Source organism: Protopterus annectens, chromosome 4.part1 (assembly GCF_019279795.1).
Source record: "Protopterus annectens isolate FY-2018-M chromosome 4.part1, PAN1.0, whole genome shotgun sequence".
Lineage (NCBI taxonomy): Eukaryota > Metazoa > Chordata > Ceratodontiformes > Protopteridae > Protopterus > Protopterus annectens.
The window spans coordinates 812,558,022-812,584,306 of record NC_056734.1 but is presented as its reverse complement, the minus strand read 5'-3'; the positions used below and the strand labels follow the sequence as shown (position 1 = coordinate 812,584,306).

Here is a 26,285-nt window from a genome sequence, read left to right as displayed (position 1 = left end):
CTGTGCACCACTCAATGGGCACGAAGCCTGAGATGAGACTATGATTAAACATGACACTTAGGTGAGGTGCCAGTTCATTTTGTAGTTCATGTAGTACACAGCCCGGGATGTCGTCTGGTCCCATGAGTGCTGTATTCTTAACTTTGGAGAGTGCGGTTTTTACCTGTGTGGCCGTGATTACCGGAATTTGGCAGTCTTTCTGTATTGAGATGGGCCCTTTAGGGGGTGAGAGGAGGGTGAAGTTGGCAATGAATCGATCTGCCAGGATACTGGCAATGTCCTTGGGATCGGTATATTTAATGCCATTCTGTTGTAGCTCAGAGCAGATCTGAGCATTGCCATTTACATTCTTGACATAGCTATAGAATGCCTTGTGGTTGTCTTTGGAATCTTTAGCAATTTTATTTTCGTAACTAGCTTTGGAGGATTTTATGAGGGATATCAGCTTCTTACTGAGGCTGCTAAGGGAGTTTTTTGCATCCTGTGATTTTCCTCTTTTCTGCAACAGTTTATTCCTTCTGTTGTATAGTTTGTTTATGACAGGGGACCACCAGACTGTCTTTCTTTTTTTGGAGGAGAGCACCTTGGTTCTATTTGGGATGGTACGATTCATGCATGAGTGGATGTGCTCGTACAGTGCTTTAGTGTAGGATTCGGCAGTCGAACTATCAGTTCCCGTCTGCATGGGTGTCATGAAGTTTGCCACTTCTGACTTGAGTAGCATGAAGTTGGCCTTGGAGAAGTTTTTTATGGATGTTTTCTTACTGGGGGGTGGGAGTCAAAGGTGATTAGATTATGGTCAGACCTAACCAAAGAGGGGGTGAGCACTGGTATGGAGCATCGATTTCCCCTGTTGGTAATGACCAGGTCCAGGATATTGGAGGCCCTGGTGGGACTATGAATTAGCTGATCCAGGGCATTATTAGAATTTATGAATTCCAAGAACCGTTGGGCAAAGGTGTTGGTACACGAGTAGTTTTCCCAGTTAATGGCAGGGTAGGTGAAATCACACAGTATTAGGGTGTTTGGTTGTACCTTAATATTTTCCAGTATGTTTAGAAAGGTGTAGTGAGAATCTTGAGGCATGGTGGGGGATCTGTAGCAAGCTACAATTTGGACTGCAGTCTTACCTAGTGTTAGTTGCACCTGGAGAATTTAGGATGCATTGTGTTGGGCAACTAGCCTGGAGGTGTGAATATCCTTGGTGAATATGGACACTCCTCCACCTATAGTGTTTCGGTCCTGGTAAGAGTTGTAGCTTGGTATTGCAGGGGTGCTCTCTGGAGCCTTGAACCAGGTCTCAGTTATTGCACGGATATCAATGTTCTCCATTTGTAGGAGTTCCTCGACAGAGTGCATTTTGAGGTTTAGACCTCTAGCATTGAGTAGCATTACCTTCAGATTTTGCATACTTGTACCTGTTACAGTGGTGGTTTTGTCCTTTGAGCCTTGCCTAAAAAAGGCACTATAGGGGTGCCAAGAGCCTTAGCCAGTAACCTGAATCCCAGGGGCGACAGGTGCAGACCATCCCTGGCAAAGCATCGTGGTTTGTCGATCATGTCATCCCAGGCAGACAGATACTGGATCCCCTTTGAATGACACCAGAAGCTTAGCCAATTGTTGAAGTCAGTCAATTTGTCCTTATACTGTGGTATCATTCTGGTCAAAGGCAGGATGCTACTCAGGGCTAGAGTCATACCTGCCTGGGGCCACATGATCCGAGAGCTCTTCCATGTCTCTTTTCATGTAGTCCACAGAGGTACGCCTCAAGTCATTCACTCCAACATGGACAATGACAGAGTCGTATTTGTACTTGTTGTGGAGTGACTTTAGTGCATGTGTTATGTGGCGGATCCTGGCACCCGACAGGCAACTGACTGTAATTTTCTCCTTGTTCAGTTTGGTGAGTGGGACATCAGTGTGCCTGACTATAGAGTCACCTATGACTAAAGTGTTGCTTACATTGTCTTGTCTTAGGGTCTGTTGTTGGGTGGCACACTGGTGTTGTGAGCTATGCGATACTTTGGTTATGATTGGTGTTAGTTTGCGTTTCAGCTTCAGAGGTCCTTGTTGCCTGGGCAAGTTAATGTTAAGGGCCTCCACATATGTGGGTTTAGTGTTGCTATGTGTGGGTGTTGGTAGTGAGGGCTTTGAAGGGCTATGTGTTGCTTGAGGTATAGTGCGGTGTTAACCTTCTACTCTTGACTGTATAGCACAATCTTGGCTGGAGAGAGCTTTGCTTCCAGTTTTGGCTATGTAAGTGAATCTCTCGCATGTTGTAGTGTTGGGTGGTAGGAGGAGAGGGTTGTCTGTGTACACGAAGCAATTGCTGCATTGCCCCAGTATGCCCAGATTCACCAGGTGGACAGGAGAAATGACCGGAAGCTGACACTTGGACATGGCTGGTTAGGTGGTTTTTTTTTTGTAAAGTACAAGAGCTGTTTTCCCTTACCTTGGCATGGTACTTGCAATTATAGGCTAGTGCCTACGATTAATTTCTCCTTATTAACAAAGAGAGTTGAGTGCTTGTATTAGTTTAAGGCTTACTAGTGCTTTCCAGCAGATTTTAGAGCAAGTGCTAGTCACAGGGACTCCAACCAGAAAGAGTCGGGAATCAATGTACTCTGCTCCTACTCTCACCAGGATCAGAATATAAGCACAAATTCCAAGCTGTCACCTTTAAAGCAGTTATTAAACTTTCTGGTGATCAGCAGTCTCCAGGAAATAATGTAACTGCACTCCTTCTTTCACCAGGAGAAAACAGAAGCACTAATCCCAATATGACTACTGAGAGGCAGAATTTGGGCTCTCCAATAACTGGTGGTCTTGCAATAGATGCTTAAAGGTAAGATGAAAAAAATGGTTTCTCCTAAACACTGCAGTGTGCACTACAGGAATTAGATGTGAAAGTAAGTAACTTAAGATTTACCTGTCTAAAAAGTTAAGTTTTAGTGGAGAGTCACTATTTTTAAGACAGCAACACAGATTGAAAGGGGGTGGTCACTTTTGTATTCTGGTACTATGGAATACAGTAGGATGGCCAATAAATTTAAACAGTTGAAGGGGAGTGATTTCACAAAATGATAATTTTGTGCTTACTCACACAAGCCAGTAAAAGCAGAGAGAAAATGAGATATATGGTTAAATTAACATAATGGGCAGGCAACTAGAAAGACAGTGGTGTTTAAGAACACAACAATGACTGGGTGGGAGGGTGGGAAAAAGTATTTCTGCCTGACTCACAAGAGATAGAGCTGTGGTCACTTTTCAAGTTTTAATATGCAGTTAAAAGCAGAATACAAGTAAAACACAAGGTAAAGAAAACAAATCACAGTATTCAAAATAGAAAAAGGCAATAAGGTAATACAAAATACAACAAATAAAAAGTAAACTAACCTTTCCCTCACAGCAAAGTGTAGCGGAGTCTGGGTGAGCCTTTCTAGTAAAGCTCTGAAATGTTTTATTTTACCCCTTCAATAGAAGGTTTAGTTCCTAGCTCCACCCCCTCAGTTCACAGATGATAAACCTTAGCTGATCTCTTCTATCTTATGTGTGAGTCTTTAATTGACCTGTTTCAATGTCTGCCTGACTCACAAGAGACAGAGCTGTGGTCTCTTCTCAAGTTTTAATATGCAGTTAAAAGCAGAATACAAGTAAAACACAAGGTAAAGAAAACAAATCACAGTATTCAAAATAGAAAAAGGCAATAAGGTAATACAAAACACAACAAATAAAAAGCAAACTAACCTTTCCCTCATAGGAAAGTGTAGCAGAGTCTGTGTGAGCCTTTCTAGTAAAGCTCTGAAATGTTTTATTTTACCCCTTAAATAGAAGGTTTAGTTCCTAGCTCCATCCCCTCAGTTCATGGATGATTAACCTTAGCTGACCTCTTCTATATTATGTGAGAGTCTTTAATTGACCTGTTCTAATTTCTACCTGACTCACAAGAGACAGAGCTGTGGTCTCTTTTCAAGTTTTAATATGCAGTTAAAAGCAGAATACAAGTAAAACACAAGATAAAGAAAACAAATCACAGTATTTAAAATAGAAAAAGGCAATAAGGTAATACAAAATACAACAAATAAAAAGCAAACTAACCTTTCCCTCACAGCAAAGTGTAGCAGAGTCTGGGTGACCCTTTCTAGTAAAGCTCTGAAATGTTTTATTTTACCCTTTAAATAGAAGGTTTAGTTCCTAGCTCCACCCCCACAGTTCACAGATGATTAACCTTAGCTTACCTCTTCTATCTTACGTGAGAGTCTTGAATTGACATGTCTTAATTTCTGCCTGACTCACAAGAGACAGAGCTGTGGTCTTTTTTCAAGTTTTATTATGCAGTTAAAAGCAGAATACAAGTAAAACACAAGGTAAAGAAAACAAATCACAGTATTCAAAATAGAAAAAGGCAATAAGGTAATACAAACTATAACAAATAAAAAGCAAACTAACCTTTCCCTAACAGCCAAGTGTAGCAGAGTCTGGGTGACCCTTTCTAGTAAAGCTCGGAAATGTTTTATTTTACCCCTAAAATAGAAGGTTTAGTTCCTAGCTCCATCCCCTCAGTTCATGGATAATTAACCTTAGCTGACCTCTTCTATCTTATGTGACAGTCTTTAATTGACCTGTTCTAATTTCTGACTCACAAGAGACAGAGCTGTGGTCTCTTTTCAAGTTTTAATATGCAGTTAAAATCAGAATACAAGTAAAACCCAAGGTAAAGAAAACAAATCACAGTATTCAAAATAGAAAAAGGCAATAAGGTAATACAAAATGCAACAAATAAAGTGAAGTGCAAACTAACCTTTCCCTCACAGCAAAGTGTAGCAGAGTCTGGGTGACCCTTTCTAGTAAAGCTCTGAAATGTTTTATTTTACCCCTTAAGTAGAATATTTAGCTCCCAGCTCCACTCCCTCAGTTCACGGATGATTAACCTTAGCTGACCTCTTCTATCTTATGTGAGAGTCTTGAATTGACCATTTCTAATTTCTGTATGGCTCACAAGAGGCAGCGCTGTGGTCTCTTTTCAAGTTTTAATATGCAGTCAAAAGCAGACTACAAGTAAAACACAAAGTAAAGAAAACAAATCACAGTATTCAAAATAGAAAAAGGCAATAAGGTAATACAAAATACAACAAATAAAAATCAAACTAACCATTCCCTCACAGCTAAGTGTAGCAGAGTCTGGGTGAGCCTTTCCAGTAATGCTCTGAAATGTTTTATTTTACCCCTTACATAGAAGGTTTAGTTCCTAGCTCCATCCCCTCAGTTGATTAACCTTAGCTGACCCCTTCTATCTTATGTGAAAGTCTTTAATTGACCTGTTCTAATTTCTGCCTGACTCATAAGAGACAGAGCTGTGGTCTCTTTTCAAGTTTTAATATGCAGTTAAAATCAGAATACAAGTAAAACCCAAGGTAAAGAAAACAAATCACAGTATTCAAAATAGAAAAAGGCAATAAGGTAATACAAAATGCAACAAATAAAGTGCAAACTAACCTTTCCCTCACAGCAAAGTGTAGAAAAGTCTGGGTGACCCTTTCTAGTAAAGCTCTGAAATGTTTTATTTTACCACTTAAGTAGAAGATTTAGCTCCTAGCTCCACTCCCTCAGTTCACGGATGATTAACCTTAGCTGACCTCTTCTATCTTATGTGAGAGTCTTGAATTGACCATTTCTAATTTCTGTATGACTCACAAGAGGCAGCGCTGTGGTCTCTTTTCAAGTTTTAATATGCAGTCAAAAGCAGACTACAAGTAAAACACGAAGTAAAGAAAACAAATCACAGTATTCAAAATAGAAAAATGCAATAAGGTAATACAAAATACAACAAATAAAAATTAAACTAACCATTCCCTCACAGCAAAGTGTAGCAGAGTCTGGGTGAGCCTTTCCAGTAATGCTCTGAAATGTTTTATTTTACCCCTTACATAGAAGGTTTAGTTCCTAGCTCCATCCCCTCAGTTGATTAACCTTAGCTGACGTTTTCTATCTTATGTGAAAGTCTTTAATTGACCTGTTCTAATTTCTGCCTGACTCGTAAGAGACAGAGCTGTGGTCTCTTTTCAAGTTTTATTATGCAGTTAAAAGCAGAATACAAGTAAAACACAAGATAATGAAAACAAATCACAGTATTCAAAATAGAAAAAGGCAATAACGTAATACAAAGTACAACAAATAAAAACCAAACTAATCTTTCCCTCACGGCAAAGTGTAGCAGAGTATGGGAGACCCTTTCTAGTAAAGCTCTGAAATGTTTTATTTTGCCCCTTCAATAGGTTTAGTTCCTAGCTCCACCCCCTCACTTCACACATGATAAACCTTAGCTGACCTCTTCTATCTTTTCTGCGAGTCTTTAATTGACCTGTTCTAATTTCTGCCTGACTCACAAGAGACAGAGCTGTGGTCTCTTTTCAAGTTTTAATATGCAGTTAAAAGCAGAAAACAAGTAAAACCCAAGGTAAAGAAAACAAATCACAGTATTCAAAATAGAAAAAGGCAATAAGGTAATACAAAATACAACAAATAAAAAGCAAACTAACCTTTCCCTCACAGCAAAGTGTAGCAGAGTCTGGGTGACGCTTTCTAGGAAAGCTCTGAAATGTTTTATTTTACCCCTTAAATAGAAGGTTTAGCTCCTAGCTCCACTCCCTCAGTTCACAGATGATTAACCTTAGCTGACCTTTTCTATCTTATGTGAGAGTCTTGAATTGACCATTTCTAATTTCTGTATGACTCACACGAGACAGAGCTGTGGTCTCTTTTCAAGTTTTAATATGCAGTTAAAAGCAGACTACAAGTAAAACACAAGGTAAAGAAAACAAATCACAGTATTCAAAATAGAAAAAGGCAATAAGGTAATACAAAATACAACAAATAAAAAGCAAACTAACCTTTCCCTCACAGCAAAGTGTAGCAGAGTCTGGGTGAGCCTTTCTAGTAATGCTCTGAAATGTTTTATTTTACCCCTAAATTGAAGGTTTAGTTCCTAGCTCCATCCCCTCAGTTCACGGATGATTAACCTTAGCTGACCTCTTCTATATTATGTGAGATTCTTTAATTGACCTGTTCTAATTTCTGCCTCACTCCCAAGAGACAGAGCTGTGGTCTCTTTTCAAGTTTTAATATGCTGTTAAAAGCAGAATACAAGTAAAACACAAGGTAAAGAAAACAAATCACAGTATTCAAAATAGGAAAAGGCAATATGGTAATACAAAATACAACAAATAAAAAGCAAACTAACCTTTCCCTCTCAGCAAAATGTAGCAGAGTCTGGGTGACCCTTTCTAGTAAAGCTCTGAAATGTTTTATTTTACCCCTTAAATAGAAGGTTTAGCTCCTAGCTCCACAACCTCAGTTCACAGATGATTAACCTTAGCTAAGCTCTTTTATCTTATGTGAGAGTCTTGAATTGACATGTCTTAATTTCTGCCTGACTCAAAAGAGACAGAGCTGTGGTCTCTTTTCAAGCTTTAATATGCAGTTAAAAGCAGAATACAAGTAAAACACACGGTAAAGAAAATAAATCACAGTATTCAAAATACAAAAAGGCAATAAGGTAATACAAAATACAACAAATAAAAAGCAAACTAACCTTTCCCTCACAGCAAAGTGTAGCAGAGTCTGGGTGAGCCTTTCTAGTAAAGCTCTGAAATGTTTTAAATAGAAGGTTTAGTTCCTAGCTCCACCCCCTCAGTTCACAGATGATTAACCTTAGCTGACCTCTTCTATCTTATGTGTGAGTCTTTAACTGACCTGTTCTAATTTCTGACTGACTCACAAGAGACAGAGCTGTGATCTCTTTTCAAGTTTTAATATGCAGTTAAAAGCAGAAAACAAGTAAAACCCAAGGTAAAGAAAACAAATCACAGTATTCAAAATAGAAAAAGGCAATAAGGTAATACAAAATACAACAAATAAAAAGCAAACTAACCTTTCCCTCACAGCAAAGTGTAGCAGAGTCTGGGTGAGCCTTTCTAGTAAAGCTCTGAAATGTTTTAAATAGAGGTTTAGTTCCTAGCTCCACCCCCTCAGTTCACAGATGATTAACCTTAGCTGACCTCTTCTATCTTATGTGTGAGTCTTTAATTGACCTGTTCTAATTTCTGCCTGACTCACAAGAGACAGAGCTGTGGTATCTTTTCAAGTTTTAATATGCAGTTAAAAGCAGAATACAAGTAAAACATAACTGAAGCCTGTCAGAACTCAGAACCTGTGCAGAACCACTAGTAATATCGCCTGCCAGCACTCATACTGCTTATATTTGGTTACAAGTAGAATCTGTACAGTCTTACTGGTTAGATTTATCCAAGTTTGCCATATGTACTGTTAGCATCCCCATTGCTTAGGCTTATATGCAGATAACCAGACATGGCAATATGAAAATACAAATCTGCTTCTGGGTCTACTCAAATAATGCAATTAATCTCCATTGCATGTCCACCTCATTTACCCTTTCTCATTCCTTTTACCACCTTTCTCTAGCACTTTTAGACCAATTTACTAATTTATACTCTTGTCATTCTCATCAATCTCTCTGTGACAACCCATCATTGGACCAGTAATCAAGGAGCCTCATTACTCACCACTGGCACCAATAATGTGATGACCCACCACTGGACCAGTAATCAAAGAGCCTCAATTCTCACCACTGGCACCAGCGGGGGATGTACATTGAGAGGATGACAGGTACACACAGTATTTCCAGATGCATAAGTACAATTTCCCTTAAGGGCACACAAAGACCACAGTCAGTCCAGGGCTGGTTTCTCTCTCTTTCTTCAGATCCCCAGTAAGATTCCGCACTGGTACAGCTATAGAGTTGAGATCTCAGCTGAATGGCCAAGTCAGGACCTCCAGCACCCTTTCTATTCAACCAGTGCTTCGTGTCCCTGCCCAAGTAGCTGACACACATACTCTTTGAGGTTTGATTTATACACACACACACACACACACACACACACACACACACACACACACACACACACACCTGGGAAAGGCTGGCAACAGTTTACTAGCTATGCCCCCTTTTGCCCAGACTATAAGGTAGTTATCACTACCACCAACAAACTCCTTATCAGCTACTTTAAGGCCCTTAACAAAGGGTGTCCAATCTTATTGTGTAGTGCTACTATCACTACAAATGGCAGTTTGACCAAGAGCAAAGCTATTAGGAGTGGCCTACAGTGTCACCAGATAAATATGCAAGTACTCTCAGAACTTAAATATCTCTACACAGATCAGCCACAATGAAAGGTTTAAATATATTTAGTAATACATAATACAAGAACAAAGCAATTCTAAATATATATTCACAGTGACATCAGAGTTTGAAATCACAGGAACTATTTAAAACAACACTGCAGGATAGCCTCAAATAAATAAATAAAATATCAAAACTAAGCTTTGCTATATTCCTAACTGTATCTAACAGAGTTACTGTACCCTAGAAACTTACTTACAGAGCAAGGCAGATGTGGTGAATGGATCTTCTAGTTGTTGTCAGGTCCAAGACAAAATACAGAATGCTGTGTATCTCTAAGAGACCTCTCAAATTAATATCTCAAAATATTATTGCTGGGATAACTTGCAAAATGACATAATTTCTTGCCATCTGACTCTTTCTCAGGGGAAACCCCCACTGCTGGAAGCTAGCAGTATTTAGCATCTACCTGTGAAAATGCATAGACCTCGGATATCTGGCAGATGCTGGAAGTCGTTACCTTCCTTCATGTTTTCAAAACTAATAATTAGCTCACCTTAAAGAGAATACAGACAGCTCCCTTGTATATACATTATGTCTATAGCTGTCATAAAGTAATTCAATTTCAGCTATTTTTCTGAAGTTAGCCTCCTTTATTTCAGTTTCCACTAGTAAAAATATATACATTTAAACAGTTACAATAGTGTATGTATATTTCTGTTCTCTTCCAGCAGGGCACACTGTGGATACAGCTTTAAGCTCAGTACTTTACAAGATACCTTTTTAACACAAATCTGTACAGACCAGTTTGATATACACATGACATATAGTTCTAATACATTTGCAACACAAGCATCTTATATAGATCATGTTGATATTCACAAATGACATATACTTATTTACAAAATTCCAGATAGCGCTGCTGACAGTATCTCTTTTTGTCACAGTCTCCACACTTCAAAATTTTTTCTTGCCCAGTATATCACTTATTCCCTATTTTCCTCCCCTGTAACTCTTCCTGAAGCTCCCCCATCTGCTCCAGACAATTCAGTAAATCCATATCATATCTATTACATCTGCACATATCGATTTCTCAATATTTGCCCTACATTCCCCTTACTAATTTGGTAACTCCATTGCAAACTTTCTCAGAGACTAATCTTTCTCCTCTGTCTCCTCTCTCAATAATTTTTCTGTATGGCCTCCTGAACAAAATGCAGTATTACATACTCTATAATTTGAAAAAAATGAGAATCACATCTCAAGAGTCAAATCATTTGGAGACTTCCAAGATGACTGCACATTGAATAACAGCTTGTTTTGAGCTCTCCCAGTGTGAAAACAGAAACTCAGCAGAGAAAGCCAGTAGACTTGTGTTTATGGGTAAATTTCAGTAACTGGCTTCTAAGTGCACTGGCTGGATGCCAAGAATAAAGAAACATAGAAGGCCTCCAAAAAATCATCTACATAAAGTGAGTAAGAAACACTGACTGTGGAGAGTTCTGCAGCTGTTCAGTAAAAAGCAATGCAACCTATAGACATGACTTCCAATAACATACAGGATGATATAAGACAACTGCATACAGGCCTGGTTAAAACAAACAAGACACTGACAGAGTATATCAACGCAAACAACAAAAGGCTGGAAAAAATGGAAGGAGCTTTAAACAGAAATTCAGATGACATGATGAAGCTACAAAAATCAGAGGTCAAATTTAAGAAAAGGCTAGCTGAATATCAGACTGCTCAGGAAGAGATGTTTCAAAAAAATAACAGAATTACAGGACAGAGCACATAGGGAAAATGTGAGATTTTCAGCTATACCACAGAAGCTGGAAAAATAGACTGCATTAATTTTATGAAAGCACAGCTAAGCAGCTGGACTGATATTCCACAGCAGGAGTTGTTAGTTGAAAGGGCACTTTATCTGTATGCTCTAAACCTGGCTATAAGAAAGCAACTTACACTTTTAATAGTAAAGATGCAATTCTACCACAAGATGGAGTTGATTCTGACAAACTTGTGACAGAAGGACAAAGTACTAAAATTGTTTGTGGAGAATGATTATTAATTGTACACCAGACAGAAGAGGAGCAAATTTATTCCACTATTCAGGGAATGTTGAGATGCAGGTGTGAGATTCAAGCTGCTGTACCCAGCTGTCTTCAAAGTATTCTTCCCTGGAGGGACAAAATAATTTTTTGAAGTACATGCTAAGGAAGAAATACAAAAGTCTGACCAACAAAAACTAAGATGTGAAACAGTAGGAGATTCTGCTTCTTGTTCTTCTTGTAAAAAAGACCACAGAGGGTTCGTACCTGTGAAACCTTTTCAAATTGTTCAATGGAAATTATTGGAGAAGGAAGGGAGCACAAGAGTTGACTAGAAGAATCAAGAGTACATTGGAAATGAAGCAGAGACAGGATTTCAGAGATGAACAGTAATAAAATCAGTAACAATATGGGATTACAATGCAATAATTATATTTGTGAAATATAACAGAAAAAGAAAATCTGGAAATATTGGATTTTTTCAGAATATGTTGAAATTGTGGGGGACTCTAAAGCATATGCCCTACATCATGTCATTAATGTTAAGAAAAGTACTTTGGGGAGGGGAAGAGGAGAGAGAGAAAGTTAACTGTAAATAAAGATTTTTTTTTATTAAATAGTACTAATTTTGTGGCATGTGGTTTTCTTGACAAGCTATAAAGTTTTTTTAGTTATTTTTAAGTGTAATGGGAATTGTTAACAGGTGCTGCTTTTTTTTCTCCCTTCTTCTCTCTTTCTTCTTGTTCAATTTTAAGAAATGTAGGCACTGCAATGCAAAAAAAGCCTGGTTAAAAAGCATGATAAAAGAAAAACAAAATGTGCTTTTTCTCATTCTTGCATGGGGAATGTCTGGAATAAAGACATTAGATTGCTTTCTTAACAAGTTTTAAGAGAGAGCAAGTAAATGAAAAATAACATTGAATACTATTAGGCTTTTTCCAGCAAATACATGTATGCTCTGTAACAATTCTGCAGCTGGTCTTCATGCTTCTATGGCAACAATCTGAATAAGAGAAACTGTCTGCCTGGTTCTCATTTCTCCATGGAAACAATCTGATAAACAGAAACTGGCTATAGTCTGGTGGAGACTGATTGGCTAAGAGAAAAAAAGAGAGAAATTGGCTATGACATAACGTTCTCTGAAAGCATTCCCAGCTGGGAGAGCTACAAAGATCATACAAAACCAATTAGCACTTGAAGTAAAGTTTTCTGTTTTCCTTTTTAAATGTAATGGCATACGAATATAAACAGGTGCTTTTGTGTTTTTTTCTTTTTCTCCCTTCTCTCTTTTTCTTTGTTCAATTTTAAGAAATGTAGGCAGTACAATGTAAAAAAGAGGAGGGGAAGAGAGGGGAGGTCTGGTTAAAAAAGCATGATGAAAAAAAATCAGTTTACTTTTTTCCATGCTTGCGTAGGGAAATGACTGGGTTAAGACCCTAGGCTTACAAGTCAATTATAAAGCATGTACATGGAAAAGAATATTACATATTATAAGGCTTTTTTCTGGTAAACAAGGTATCCTTAGCAGGTTTGTGTCTGGTTTGCATGTCACTAGAAGACACTCTGATAAAGAGAAATGGCTTGGAGAAAGTGTTTACTGAAAGTATTAAAATGTCCTCTCAGCTGAGAAAGACCAGATAGCACTTACTAAAAGCAGTACCATGTGTCTTAGCATGGCTAACCTTTCTTTTTGGTTAACTCTAGCCTGTCTGTCTGGCTATCGGTTTACAACTTTTGTTATTATTAAGAAACAAAAACTTCAGCATTTGAAGATATACATTGTTTTGTGTGTTATTATTAAATTAATAGGCTTTAGGGGGTATTGGGTGAGGGTTGTTTTTGTGAGGTCTTTCAATAAAACAAAACAGTCTGTAAGTTATGGCATAGGCTCAAAGGGATATGACAACAAACAACTGTATAAAAGATCAACCTGCCAAACAGTATATGCATGTAACATAAAAGTTGGAATTAGATGTTTAACAAAAAAAGCATTTATACATAAAAGGTGGTAATAATAACTGTATAAGAAAATTATGCTTTCTGTAATGCCTTTTAATCTAAGTGGTCTTACAGATAAGTACAAAAAATAAAGAGTAGTGAACTATATTTAAAAAATGCAGAGTGCAAATAGCTATGCTACAGGAGACACACCTGGAAAGAACTGAACATGTGAATTTGATAAAGAAAGGTTTTCAGGATGGTTATTCGGTGGAATATCTGGGGCAAAGGAAAAGAAGAGTACTTATATTAATTGTGAGAGGAGCTCCAATAGTGATAGAAGAGGAAGATATATAGTACTAAGGGGCTACTGGCAAGGGAGGAAGATTACAATGGTATGCATCTACATTCACCTAAAACTGCTATAATGAAGCTTAAGAAAATTCTGGGAGAAATAATCAGCTTTCAGCAAGTAATATTACTTATCGGTGGGAACTGGAATTTGGTTTCAAACAGTGAAGATGTGTCTTTGGGGTCTAGAAGGGAAAATATAACAAAGGAGGCTAGGTTTTTGAAGAAATTTATGAAAATGTTTGGCATGGAACATGTGAATTCGGTACTGTCAATTCAGAGTGAATTTACATATTATTCTCCAAGATTTACAAAGCCTTTCACTCTTGATCCTAAACGGTGAACAGATTTCCATGTGTAGTCAGTGGTGGAGCTAGCTCTAAAAAGAGCTGTTTTAGCCCTGTGGGCAGCTGGAGCTCTATATATAGCTGTTATAGATCTCTATGAGCTCTGAGAAGAGCTGTTTTGTGTTTAGAATGCCCTTTCGGGCAGATGCGGTAGTTCTAAAAAGAACTGTTTTGTTTGGTTCACCGAAGCTGTGTCTGTGCCTCCGGCTGGTCTTACCAAAGCTGATACAGATTTCTGTGAGCTCTGAGAAGGGCCAATTTGTGTTTTGAATGCCCGTTCGGGTGTTGGTGGTAGCTCTAATAAGAACTTTTTTGTTTTATTCTTCAATGTGTCTCCGGTTGCTCTTACCAGAGCTTTTACAGATCTCTGTGAGCTCTGAGAAGAGCTGTTTGGTGGACTGTGAGCTCTGAGAAGAGCTGTTTGGTGTAAGGTGCAGATCCACGTGACCTCTGAAAAGAGCTGTTTTGTGTATGGACACAATGGGCTCTGGGAAGAGCTGCTGTTGTGTCTTTCAGTGTTCCGCGGTGGTGTCGATCTCCGTTGTCCTTCTTCTTGAACAGATCTTCGGTTATTTTGCTATGTGTGAGTCCTAAAAAGGACTATTTGTGCGCTCCCCAAGCGCTGGTCAGAATGACCTGAGAGCTGTTGCTGTGCTGCTTTTATGCTACTGTAGAGGGGGTGTGGTTGAGAGATGTCCAATGAGAAGTGACTAGTTGGGGGTGTGGCCCTAGTAGGCCTACAAGGTGAAGATGGACCTGGTTGGAAGCATCTCATTCCTCTTATTTAGTTCCTTTTTATTAACCAGCTACTTGTTCATATGTGCCATTCCTAACCTCTAGCAATGCGTTGGAGCCTTTTCCTTTGTCACGATTATACCTATGTTTGAAAAAACTGTACTAAAACTTAAATTTAAATGTAACCAAAAAATAAAAAAATTAAAATTAAAATTAAATTTAAAATTAAATTTAAATTTAAAATTGAACTGTAAAACTCTGGGGTTACTGCCTATAGTTCTAAATTTAGACTTGCCATTACCCTCTGTAAAACATTGGAAGCAAGCTTGGTTCTGAGAAAGATTCTGAGATGTCTGGCGCTTTCGGGGCAGATAGGAAGGTAGCCTGTCTGCCGCTCCTTCATCAGGGAGAGTGTACATTAGGTAGTAAAAAGTTAACTGTAGTTTGACATTGAAATTTTACCTTTTAAATTAAAAATAATTAAAAGTTGAGCTAACAACTGTAACTTTTGTGAGGTCTGATACGTTAACTTACTGCAATTTTAGTTCTGCTTATAAACAGTTAATGTTCAAAAAATGAATACATTATGCCTTATACCAATGAGAAAACAGTGAGCGAAATAGATAGCATATCTTACTAGGAGCCGATTAGTTGTAGTTAGCATGGTTAAGTGCCCTGAGGTTCAGGACTGGGGTGATGGTCTCCATGTAGTTGAGACCCAGAGGGTGCCTTGCTTCAAGTTGTATCTGCCAGATAAGTTCTTTTTTCTCTAATCTTGAATTGAAGTCCCCATTGAAAGGGATCTTCTCCAGCTGTTCGAGTATCAGGAACTTAAATCTTTCGTGTCCTGGTTTTTTTGTTGCGTGTGTTGCTAGTTTATTTGTCAGTATCTTGTGCCTGATGTCGTATAGGTGTTTGGCAATCCTGGTTTTGAGGGCATTGATGGTCTTGCCCACGTAGAAGGCTTGACATTTGCAGCAGTTTGCTCTGTAGACAACACCTTCTGTGTTGCAGCCTCCGGATGCTCTTGTGGTTATTGTTTTTTTGTTGTTGGGGCAGTAGAAGCGGTCCGTGCCTGCCATCAAACTACAGTTAACTTTTTACTACCTAATGTACGCTCTCCCTGATAAAGGAGCGGCAGACTGGCTACCTTCCTATCTGCCCCGAAAGCGCCGGACATCTCAGAATCTTTCTCAGAACCAAGCTTGCTTCCAATGTTTTACAGATGGTAATGGCAAGTCTAAATTTAGAACTATAGTCAGTAACCCCAGAGTTTTACAGTTCAATTTTAATTTTAAATTTTATTTTAATTTTAATTTTTTTATTTTTTGGTTACATTTAAATTTAAGTTTTAGTACAGTTTTTTCAAACATAGGTATAATCGTGACAAAGGAAAAGGCTCCAACGCATTGCTAGAGGTTAGGAATGGCACATATGAACAAGTAGCTGGTTAATAAAAAGGAACTAAATAAGAGGAATGAGATGCTTCCAACCAGGTCTGTCTTCATCTTGTAGGCCTACTAGGGCCACACCCCCAACTAGTCACTTCTCATTGGACATCTCTCAACCACACCCCCTCTACAGTAGCATAAATGCAGCACAGCAACAGCTCTCAGGTCATTCTGACCAGCGCTTGGGGAGCGCACAAATAGTCCTTTTTAGGACTCACACATAGCAAAAGAACCGAAGATCTGTTCAAGAAGAAGGACAACGGAGATCGACACCACCGCGGAACACCGAAAGACACAACAGCAGCTCTTCCCAGAGCCCATTGTGTCCATACACAAAACAGCTCTTTTCAGAGCTCACGTGGATCTGCACCTTACACCAAACAGCTCTTCTCAGAGCTCACAGTCCACCAAACAGCTCTTCTCAGAGCTCACAGAGATCTGTAAAAGCTCTGGTAAGAGCAACCGGAGACACACTGAAGAATAAAACAAAAAAGTTCTTATTAGAGCTACCACCAACACCCGAATGGGCATTCAAAACACAAATCGGCCCTTCTCAGAGCTCTCAGAAATCTGTATCAGCTTTGGTAAGACCAGCCAGAGGCACAGACACAGCTTCGGTGAACCAAACAAAACAGTTCTTTTTAGAACTACCGCATCTGCCCGAAAGGGCATTCTAACACAAAACAGCTCTTCTCAGAGCTCATAGAGATCTATAACAGCTATATATAGAGCTCCAGCTGCCCACAGGGCTAAAACAGCTCTTTTTAGAGCTAGCTCCACCACCGACTACACGTGGAAATCTGTTCACCGTTTAGGATCAAGAGTGAAAGGCTTTGTAAAATTGGTTATTCCTTTCCTCCGGGCAGGCATCACTCAGGATCGAAAACCCACGAGGTCCACACCTATTTTTCTGGTTATATTATTCTCCAAGATACAAAAACTGGGCTAGACTAGATATAATTTATATCTCACAGGAACATGTGCATTTAACTGAAGGTCTTGAAATGCACCCAATAACTATTTCAGATCATGCACAAATAACTCATATTATTTTATACATGACAAAACCAATAAAGGTCCGCCTTGCTCTATTGGTAGAGTCAGCTTATCTTACTTGACCCTTGCTGCCTTCCCTTCCCAGATAAAATCCTTCAACTCTTTTTTAATTGTTATTCACAACTTCTCCTCCTGTTGATAAAAGTATGCCAGACCTGTGTATAAGACTAAAGGGACTAAAAACATTTTAATGGCTTGTATCTTAGTATCCATATCCATATAAAAAAAAAACGTCCAGTTTCTCAATTTTTGTATTATCTTCTGTTTAGTCTCTTCCACATATCCTTAACTGCACCCCAGAGTCATTTCTAATCCATACACATAAACACTTCATTTTATCATGTCCCCATAAATATAGATATTGTTGGACCAATTCGTATGTGGGTACATAATTTACCGCCATTGCCTTTGTTTTAGCTTCATTAATTTTGAATCCTGAGAAGATCTGAAACTGTCTTAAAATGTTCTACAACACTGTAATGTCCCTTTCTCATTTTGTCATGTATAAAATATCATCATCTGCAAAGAGAGCCAGCTTTCATACCGTCAACTTATCCTATACCTCATGCTGTCAATTGCTCCATCAGGTCCCACACTATCAACAGTTTCAACAATTCCAGTACTACATCCCATTCTACCAGTCAGTGGTTCCAACAATTCCCCAACTATGTCCTAGTCTCAGTGATTCTGACAGCTCACACAATATGTCCAGTGATGTCAGCAGTTTCAGTGGTTCCTCACACTGTGTTTCCTGCTGTCAGTGGTTCCAGTGCTCCCCACACTAGGTACTTTGCTGCCCATGATCCAACAGTTCTTATATCATTTCTCATTCTGATACCATTCTAACAGTTTTAAAACCGCATCCTTATTAAGGCAAAAATTCTGGCAGTTTCTATAATATGTACCAAGCATTCAGTGGTCCCAAAAGATCTTATATTATGTTCCACTTCACACTAGCACCGTGAGTTTTCACACTATTTCCACACCATATCCCATTCTGCACTGTCTCTCTGAGTTTTCAGACTATGAGACATAGTACCACTAGTAGAAAAGTTTCCCATACTATTCCTAATATTGCTGATGTTTCCAGCAAGCCCCCCCCCCCATTGTTGATTCCAGCAGTTCCCATACCATGCTAGATATTCACTGTGTTTTCACCAGTTCTCAAACTATTTCCCATGCCATCAAATATTCCTTTAGTAAAACTTCTGCTGCCCTGCAGCTAAAATTATAAGCTGTCACACTGGTCAGGGGTGTTCCATTTTCTACATGCTAGCATCAGTTCTACTGGCTAGCTTCCCATAGTGTAGACAAGCCCATTACACCAGCTTGTCATATACACTGCAACTGTTCTGACAAATGGCCTGGAGTAACAATCATTTTTAAAATACCACTGATGTTAGACCAGGAAAGCAAGTCAGAGTTTGATGTGTTCTCGGCCCCACTGTAAAAAAAAATGTCCATGTTTTCCTGTATATACTTTTTACATTTGTAAAATGCATTTCTGACACTAGTTATCTACACAGTCCTGTCAATAACTGTGATAATCTTACTCAATTTGATGTTTATATAGCTCTGACCAATATGGCAAGCAATGCTATAATCTCTCCTGCTTTACACCTCAATTTGCCAGCAGCTTATTTGGCAGTGTGTCCCGTCAGCTGCTTTACTGATTAGGCCTTTTTCACTCTGTATGCTGACTGTTGCACTGTTCTATATATTCCTCCTGAGTCATTTTATGAACAGTCAGTTCATCAGCTCAAGAATTTTTTCTGCAGTGGCTTCTCATTTCTATTTTGTTGTTTTAAACAGTTCATTACTCCATCCAACACACTGTCTGCACTATCTTTAACAAAAGGTTTATTCAGCCTTGTTTCTAAAATGTTGCCCTGCTCAGTGCTGTACTTTGCAGTTATCTTTATCTCTTACCTCTGACCCTAACTGGTATATTTTGATGTCCTCAATAGTGAAGTTAATCCACACAGGAGAAGGCTGTCGCAGAATGAGGCGTACTCCAACCACGTCATCTGGTTTGCATGACATCTGCAAAGAAAGGAAGAACATACAAGATTCAGGTGGTTGGTCTTACCAGCCTTTTCTAACACATACAGTACCACCTAAGCTTAAAAGTTAATCTAGGCTTTCTAGAAACCTAAAAAGCAGCAATTAGTCTACAACAACTCCTACATTTCATAACTGCCACAAGACAGTGAAATCAGACTTCTGGTACGGTACTCCACAGGTAAGCACGCTGACCCGACCCAGAACCTGCACAGCACACTGCTGTTCAAATTAAATAAATTTAGGCTCCAGGAGAACAAGAATGTGGTAAACAATTGTTAGCTGAGGGAAGAATTAGTCCCCAGAATGAAGAAAAAGGGAGAGAAGGATACAATTAAATCTGACTGCCAAGTAGTGAAAACTGGCACTGAGAAAGCAGAGGGGCACAAAAACATGGCTGAGAAGCAGAAAGGGAGTGCCTGACTGGAAGTAATGGTAGATGAAACAGCATCTGTAACCATGATTTGGTTGGAAATTAAAGACATGAAACAGACCCTTATGGATTATATAGTGTGTGCCACGACAACAATGTTGTGCAAACATGTAACTGTTATCCAGATATTTCGATGAGAGTATGGAACTGAAAGCCAGAGTGACAGCAGCTGAAGCACAGATAAATTAAGCAGTGATGAAGTTATTGGATACGGAGGATCATGTAAGAAGAAAGAAATTAGGACTGGTTGGAGTCTTAGAACAGAAAGAAGGAGGACGCTGTGCAAAATTTGCGACAGAGACTTTGACTAAATGGAGTGGAATACATAAGAAGGAAATTGAGGTAGAGAGGGCACATACGATGGCATGGTACCCTACATTAGGATTTATGAGTCAACCCAGACCAGTAATTCTGTGATTTCAGACATGTGCCCTTATAGAAAGAATGCTGGCTGAAATCTAGAAGCCTAGAGCAGTTTAGAAGGTTAGGAAGGTGTAAGTCTTTGTAGAGACTAACTTCCTACATTGCGAATTGGAGAAAGAGGACTGCTTTTGTGTTGTTGATGAAGATCTGTAAGCAGAAAGGTATGTGGTGCACATCTATGAATATTTTTCCCAGAAACCCCAAGGACACTTTGGGTTTCAGCTAGGGTCATAGAAGCACTGCAGAGGTCTGCAAACCTGCTCCAGACTTAAACAGGAGAAGGGATAGATGAGCCAAATGAGACCCAGTCAAAGGTTGACCCAGGGTCTAGCAGCCAGTGGAGATTGTAGGATGGAGCCATTTCCTTTGCTTAAGAGATAGCAAGTGTTAAAGAAAAAGGCAGAAACATTTTGAAGAAAAGAAGTAAACAAGTGGAGGGGAATGAAACTGCAAAACTGAGTTAAATAGTTTAACTGGAAGCAGTAACCAGTATTTACTGTATTACATAAGGACGTGATGCATCATAGATTAAGTTCATAGGTTCATAGGTTCATACTAGGCTATCTGCCTGAGGGCATTTACAAGCCTAGCCCATCGTTTTGTGGCTTACGCCACCCCTTTAGTATGGGGAACTATACCCATTATTTTGCTGTGCCTCTGTCGAGCAGTGACACTGAGGTAATCCCTGGGGTATATTTGCGATCTCCCATCCATTGGTCAAGATTTCTCTTGAACAAGGCCAGCGAGGTGCTCTGCCTCACATGTACCGGGATTTTGTTCCACAGCATAGGGAGTCTTTGGGTGATGAATCTATCCCTCCAGCACGTCCTATTAATAGCCGTGTCAAGGTTTAAGTCTCCGCCCTTGTGGCTCTGATGGATCTAGATTTTTGAGGTGAAGCATATTCATCAAATCTGGGTTTGACATGGCCTTGTATGTTAGGCAAAGGTCACCTCTGAGCAAGCGGTGGCGACTGAATAGAGCTGGAGTTCTTTCAGTCGGGCAGCATAGGACAGATTTTTGAGACCCTTTATCCTTTTGGTGAGGAACTTTTGTGGCCTCTCCAGCTGCTGCAAGTGTCGGGTCAGATACATTCGAATGGGGCATTGTACTCAATCATTGGTCTGATGAGTGATGAGTAAAGGGAGACTATGACCTCCCTTGATCTAGATGAGAATCCCTTCATGATAAGGTGGGCAATGTAGAAGGTCTTCCTAACTACTTTAGCTACATGGGTGTCGAATGACAGACTACTATCAACCTGGGTCCCCAGGTCCCTGATAACTTCTTCTGTGCTCAGTGGATTGCCACCTATTTGGTAGCTAGGGTAACCTTGTTTTTCCCGAAGGGTATGACTATGCATTTTTGGCATTTAACTTTAGGCCGTGGCTCTGGCACCAGTTATCCGCTTCTGTGAGACCCTTCTGAAGGATATCTGTGTCAGATGTGTTTTCTACTATGGCCCAGTTTGCAGTCATCTGCAAACTTTGTCAGCCATAACCCTCCTGTGTTTGCTTGTACTTCGGAAAAGTAGATGCCAAACAAGAGTGGGCCCAGGACTGAGCCCTGTGGGACACCACTTGTGACAGGCTTTGAGTCTGACATGGCGCCAGCAACTCTGACCCTGTGGGTTCTGTCACTCAGCCAGTTTGCAACCCATCTTGTGATGTATGGGTTGACATTTAAGCTGATGAGTTTTTCAATGATACCCGAGTGGGGTATTGTATCGAAGGCCTTAGCCAGATCGAGGTAGGCTGTATGGACTGCCTTTCCCGCATCAATGGCTTTGGTGACTGTTTCAAGAAAGTCGACCAAGTTTAAAAGGCATGATCTGCCTTTGACAAAGCCAAACTGGGTTGGATCCAAAGTCTGCAAATTCCCTATGTCTTTATTTATGAGGTCCATTATGATCCTCTCCATGGCTTTGCAGATAAGGCTTGTCAAGCTAATGGGCGGTAATTTCCAGGGTCGGTGGAGGCACCGCCTTTGTGAAGTGGTACCACAGTTGCAGTGCGCCACTCCTGGGTAATGCGTATCCAGAGGTAAGACTTTGATTAAACAGCTGTCCTAGCTGTGCGTTTAATTCCTCATTGAGTTCATGGAGCACACAGCCGGGGACACCATCAGGTCCCATGGATGCTGTGTCTTCTGCTTTGGAGAGAGCAGTTCTCACTTGGGCGCTGGAGATGTTTGGGGGCTGCAATCGTTTGGTATAGATATCTCTCCTTTTGGGAGGAGGGGGGGGAGAAGTTTGCACTGAACCTGTCAGCCAGTATGTTGGCAATGTCTGTAGGATCAGTAATCTTCACATCATTTTGAACTAGCTCTGAGCATATCTGGGAGTTTCCTCCCAGGTTTCTAACATAGCTAAAGAAGGCCTTATGATTGTCTTTTGAGTCTTTAGCTATTTTTCTCTCGAAATTTGCTTTGGATGATTTTATGAGAGCTCTTAGTTTTTACTTATAGTGATCAAGGGTGTCTTACCTTTTAAGGATTTTGCTCTATCTTGTAGTAGCTTCCTCCTTTTGTTGTAGAGTTTGTTTATGGCTGGGGTCCACCAGACTGGACGCTTGCCTTTGGTACAAAGAGTCTTTGTTTTGCTTGGGATTGCCTTATCCATGCAGTCCTGCAGGTGCTGGTAGAAGGCATTTGTAAGTGATTCAGCGGCTTGAGTACTGTTTTCCGCCGCTCGGGGCCTTAAAGGAGACCACACTAGTCTTTAGAAGTGTGAAGTCGGCTTTTGAGAAGTTCTTTACTGTGGTCTTTTTATTTCAGGTGGGGTGGGATGAGGACCTCCAGCGAGATTAGTTTGTGGTCTGATCTCACCAGTGAGGGGTACACCTCCGGTGTTGAACATTGTGCTCCCATGTTCGTGATGATGAGATCAAGTATGTTATCTCCTCTTGTGGGGATGGTGACTAGTTGTTCCATGGCATTTGAGTTTATGAATTCCAGGAACTTTTGGGCTAGGGTGTTTGGGCTTGAGTAGTGTTCCCAGTCTATATTAGGGTAATTGAAGTCACCTAGTATGATGGTGTTTGGTGATACATTTATCCCCTCTCGTGTTTTCAGGAAGGCCATGTGAGGTTCCTGAGTTTGTGAGGGTGGCCTGTAACATGCTACAATTTGCAGAGCAGTCTTGCCTATGGTTAATTGCACCTGGATGGTCTCCGATGCATCGTGCGTTGCCACCAGTCTTGAGGTGTGGGTGTCCTTGATGAATATGGATACCCCCCCCCTCCTTTCTTGGTATTGTCCGGATTTTGGGGCGGAACGCATGATATGAGGTAAAACCTGATAGCACTGGGGTGCTCTCAGGAGCCTTGAACCAGGTTTCTGTCACAGCACAGACATCGATGTTCTCCATACTGAGAAGGGCCTCGAGTGCGTGCATTTTGAGATTTAGGCTTCTGGCATTGAGCAGCATTACCCTTAGTTTTTCCTTTTTGTGTTCTAGGGTGGTAGTTTTAGAATTTGAGCCTTGCCTAAAAAGGCACTATGGGGTGGCAAGAGCCTTTGCCAATATCCGAATCCCAGGGTGACAGGTGCAAGCCGTCCCTTGCAAAGCAGCGTGGCTTGTCCAGCATGTCATCCCAGGCAGACAGACACTGGATCCCCTTTGAATGACACCAGTGTTTAAGCCAATTGTTAAAGCTGATCATCTTATCTCTGTATTGTGGCATCATTCTTGGTGAAGGTAGGATACTGCTCAAGGTCAGGGTCATACCTGCCTGGGCTACATAATCAGAGAGCTCCTCAATGTCTCTTTTCATGTAGTCCAAGGAGTGCGTCTCAGGTCGTTTACACCAGCGTGGACAATGACTGAGTCATATTTGTACCTGCTGTTGAGAGACCTGAGTGCTTGCGTTATGTGGCGGATTCTAGCGCCCGACAGGCAGCTTACTGTGACCTTCTCCTTACTCAGTCTGGTGAGCGGGACATCAGTGTGTCTGACTATGGAGTCACCAATGACTAGTGTGTCTGGCATTGTGTTTGGCCTTAAGGGCTGTGACTGTTTGACACTCTGACTGTGAGGTCTATGTGTTGCAGGTGTTGTGTTCTGAGGTGGTGGTTGTTTGGGTGTCTGCTTTGGTGGCCTCTGCTGTTTTGGTAGATTTTTGATCAGAGCCTCCGAGTATGTCTTTGTGTGTTTATGTGTATGATTTGAGGTTGTAATGGTACTATGTGAGACTGGGTCTATAGTGTGTGTGGTAACCTTCTCCTCCTGACTGGTCTTGCCAGTCCTATGTTGAGAGCTCAGCCTCCAGTTTGGCCGTATAGTTGCATCTCTCGCATGTATTTGTGTTTTGTGGGAGGAGGAGAGGGTTGTCTGTGTACATGAGGCAATTGTAACATTGCCTCAATATTCCCAGGTTCACCAGCTGAGCAGGAGAGGACACTAGCAACTGATCCCTCGACATGCTAGAAGGAATAAACAAAAAAAACTTTAAAAAAGATTCCGGGGGACGTGGGTGACCGAGAAATGGGGAGTTGCCTTTTTGGGGTACTATCTATGACAAGAGTGCCGTATCAAGGTAATAAGTACTGTAGGAGCAAGTGCTACGTTTAACAGATAGAGAATAGTCTACTTGGAGTCAAGTAGAGATGATCTTTTTAATTATAGGATATGCTGATTAGATCAGTAGTATAGTTCGAGGAAGGTAGTTTTAAGGGAAAATTTGAAGAGTGGACTTTAGGTAGCCTGAATAGTTTAAACCTGCTTAACCGGAGCTGCCCTAGTGTGCAACAGTGGCAACTCCGCTAAATCACGCTAATACGCGCTAAAGCGTCTTTATAGCAGGGGCTGGAAGAGACAGGAAATGACCCAAAATGGCCAATAAACTACAAGTTACTGCCTTAAACCACTCCTCTGAGGACAAATGAAGGAGTTATGGAAATGACCCCTAGTGGCCAATAAAACTACAGTTTCAAGTCAGTAACCACCTCTACGGGGGCAGGGAAGCTGCTCAATGTTAGTCACTGCCACTGATGAACACAGAGACCCTCCTTCTGCCCAACCAAAATGGCCTCTCAGATACTTTCAATCAGTTCAGGTACAGCAAGCCTGTAACTGAACTTTTTAACTCTCAGAAAAGTGGGAAAAAGCAAGATTTTTTTTTGTTTTGTTTTTTACAGAGATAGCAGAGGTTCACAAGTAATATCAAGTTATAACAGTGCAGTAAATGACCCCACACAAGAGTGCTAGGTCAAGGAGAGAAAATATGCAAGTTTTAAGAAAAAACGATTTAAAATTAAGTGCAAACAGGAAATTCAGCAAACAGCTTTTGGTTGTGCTCTAAATACAGCTACTAATACAGAAATCAAGTTTAACAAGCCAGAAAATGCTCAAGCTAAGCAGCTATGCAGAAAAACTTAGCAAATAAACAGAGAAAAAATACTTAAAATCTCAAAAGTGGCTCCCTTCTTCTCTCAGCGTTTTTCCTCTTGGAGGGTGCTTCACCAACAGCCAACAAGCCTGAAAAGACGCTCAAACCACGAGGCAACTAGGTTTTAAGAGAGGAAGATGAAGGAGTTATGGAAATGACCCCTAGTGGCCAATAAAACTACAGTTTCAAGTCAGTAACCACCTCTACGGGGCAGGGAAGCTGCTCAATGTTAGTCACTGCCACTGATGAACACAGAGACCCTCCTTCAGCCCAAGCAAAAATGGCCTCACAGAAACTTTCAAACAGTTCAGGAACAGCAAGCCTGTAACTGAACTTTTAACTCTCAGAAAAGTGGGAAAAAGCAAGATTTTTTGTTTTGTTTTGTTTTTACAGAGATAGCAGAGGTTCACAAGTAATATCAAGTTATAACAGTGCAGTAAATGACCCCACACAAGAGTGCTAGGTCAAGGACAGAAAATATGCAAGTTTTAAGAAAAAACGATTTAAAATTAAGTGCAAACAGGAAATTCAGCAAACAGCTTTTGGTTGTGCTCTAAATACAGCTACTAATACAGAAATCAAGTTTAACAAGCCAGAAAATGCTCAAGCTAGGCAGCTATGCAGAAAAACTTAGCAAATAAACAGAGAAAAAATACTTAAAATCTCAAAAGTGGCTCCCTTCTTCTCTCAGCGTTTTTTCCTCTTGGAGGGTGCTTCACCAACAGCCAACAAGCCTGAAAAGACGCTCAAACCACGAGGCAACTAGGTTTTAAGAGAGGAAGATGAAGGAGTTATGGAAATGACCCCTAGTGGCCAATAAAACTACAGTTTCAAGTCAGTAACCACCTCTAGG

The 26,285-nt window shown here is 40.3% G+C and overlaps 1 protein-coding gene across 4 annotated transcripts in view; it reads right to left on the bottom strand.

Moving 5' to 3' along the window:
• NICN1 (nicolin 1) overlaps nucleotides 1–26,285 on the bottom strand; it is a 525,511-nt gene that overhangs the window by 290,938 nt on the left and 208,288 nt on the right. For all 4 annotated transcript variants that reach the window (XM_044070573.1, XM_044070574.1, XM_044070572.1 and 1 more), the window contains one exon: nucleotides 19,058–19,171. In XM_044070573.1, coding sequence (XP_043926508.1) covers nucleotides 19,058–19,171 — 114 coding nt within the window. The remainder of the gene's footprint in view (nucleotides 1–19,057; nucleotides 19,172–26,285) is intronic.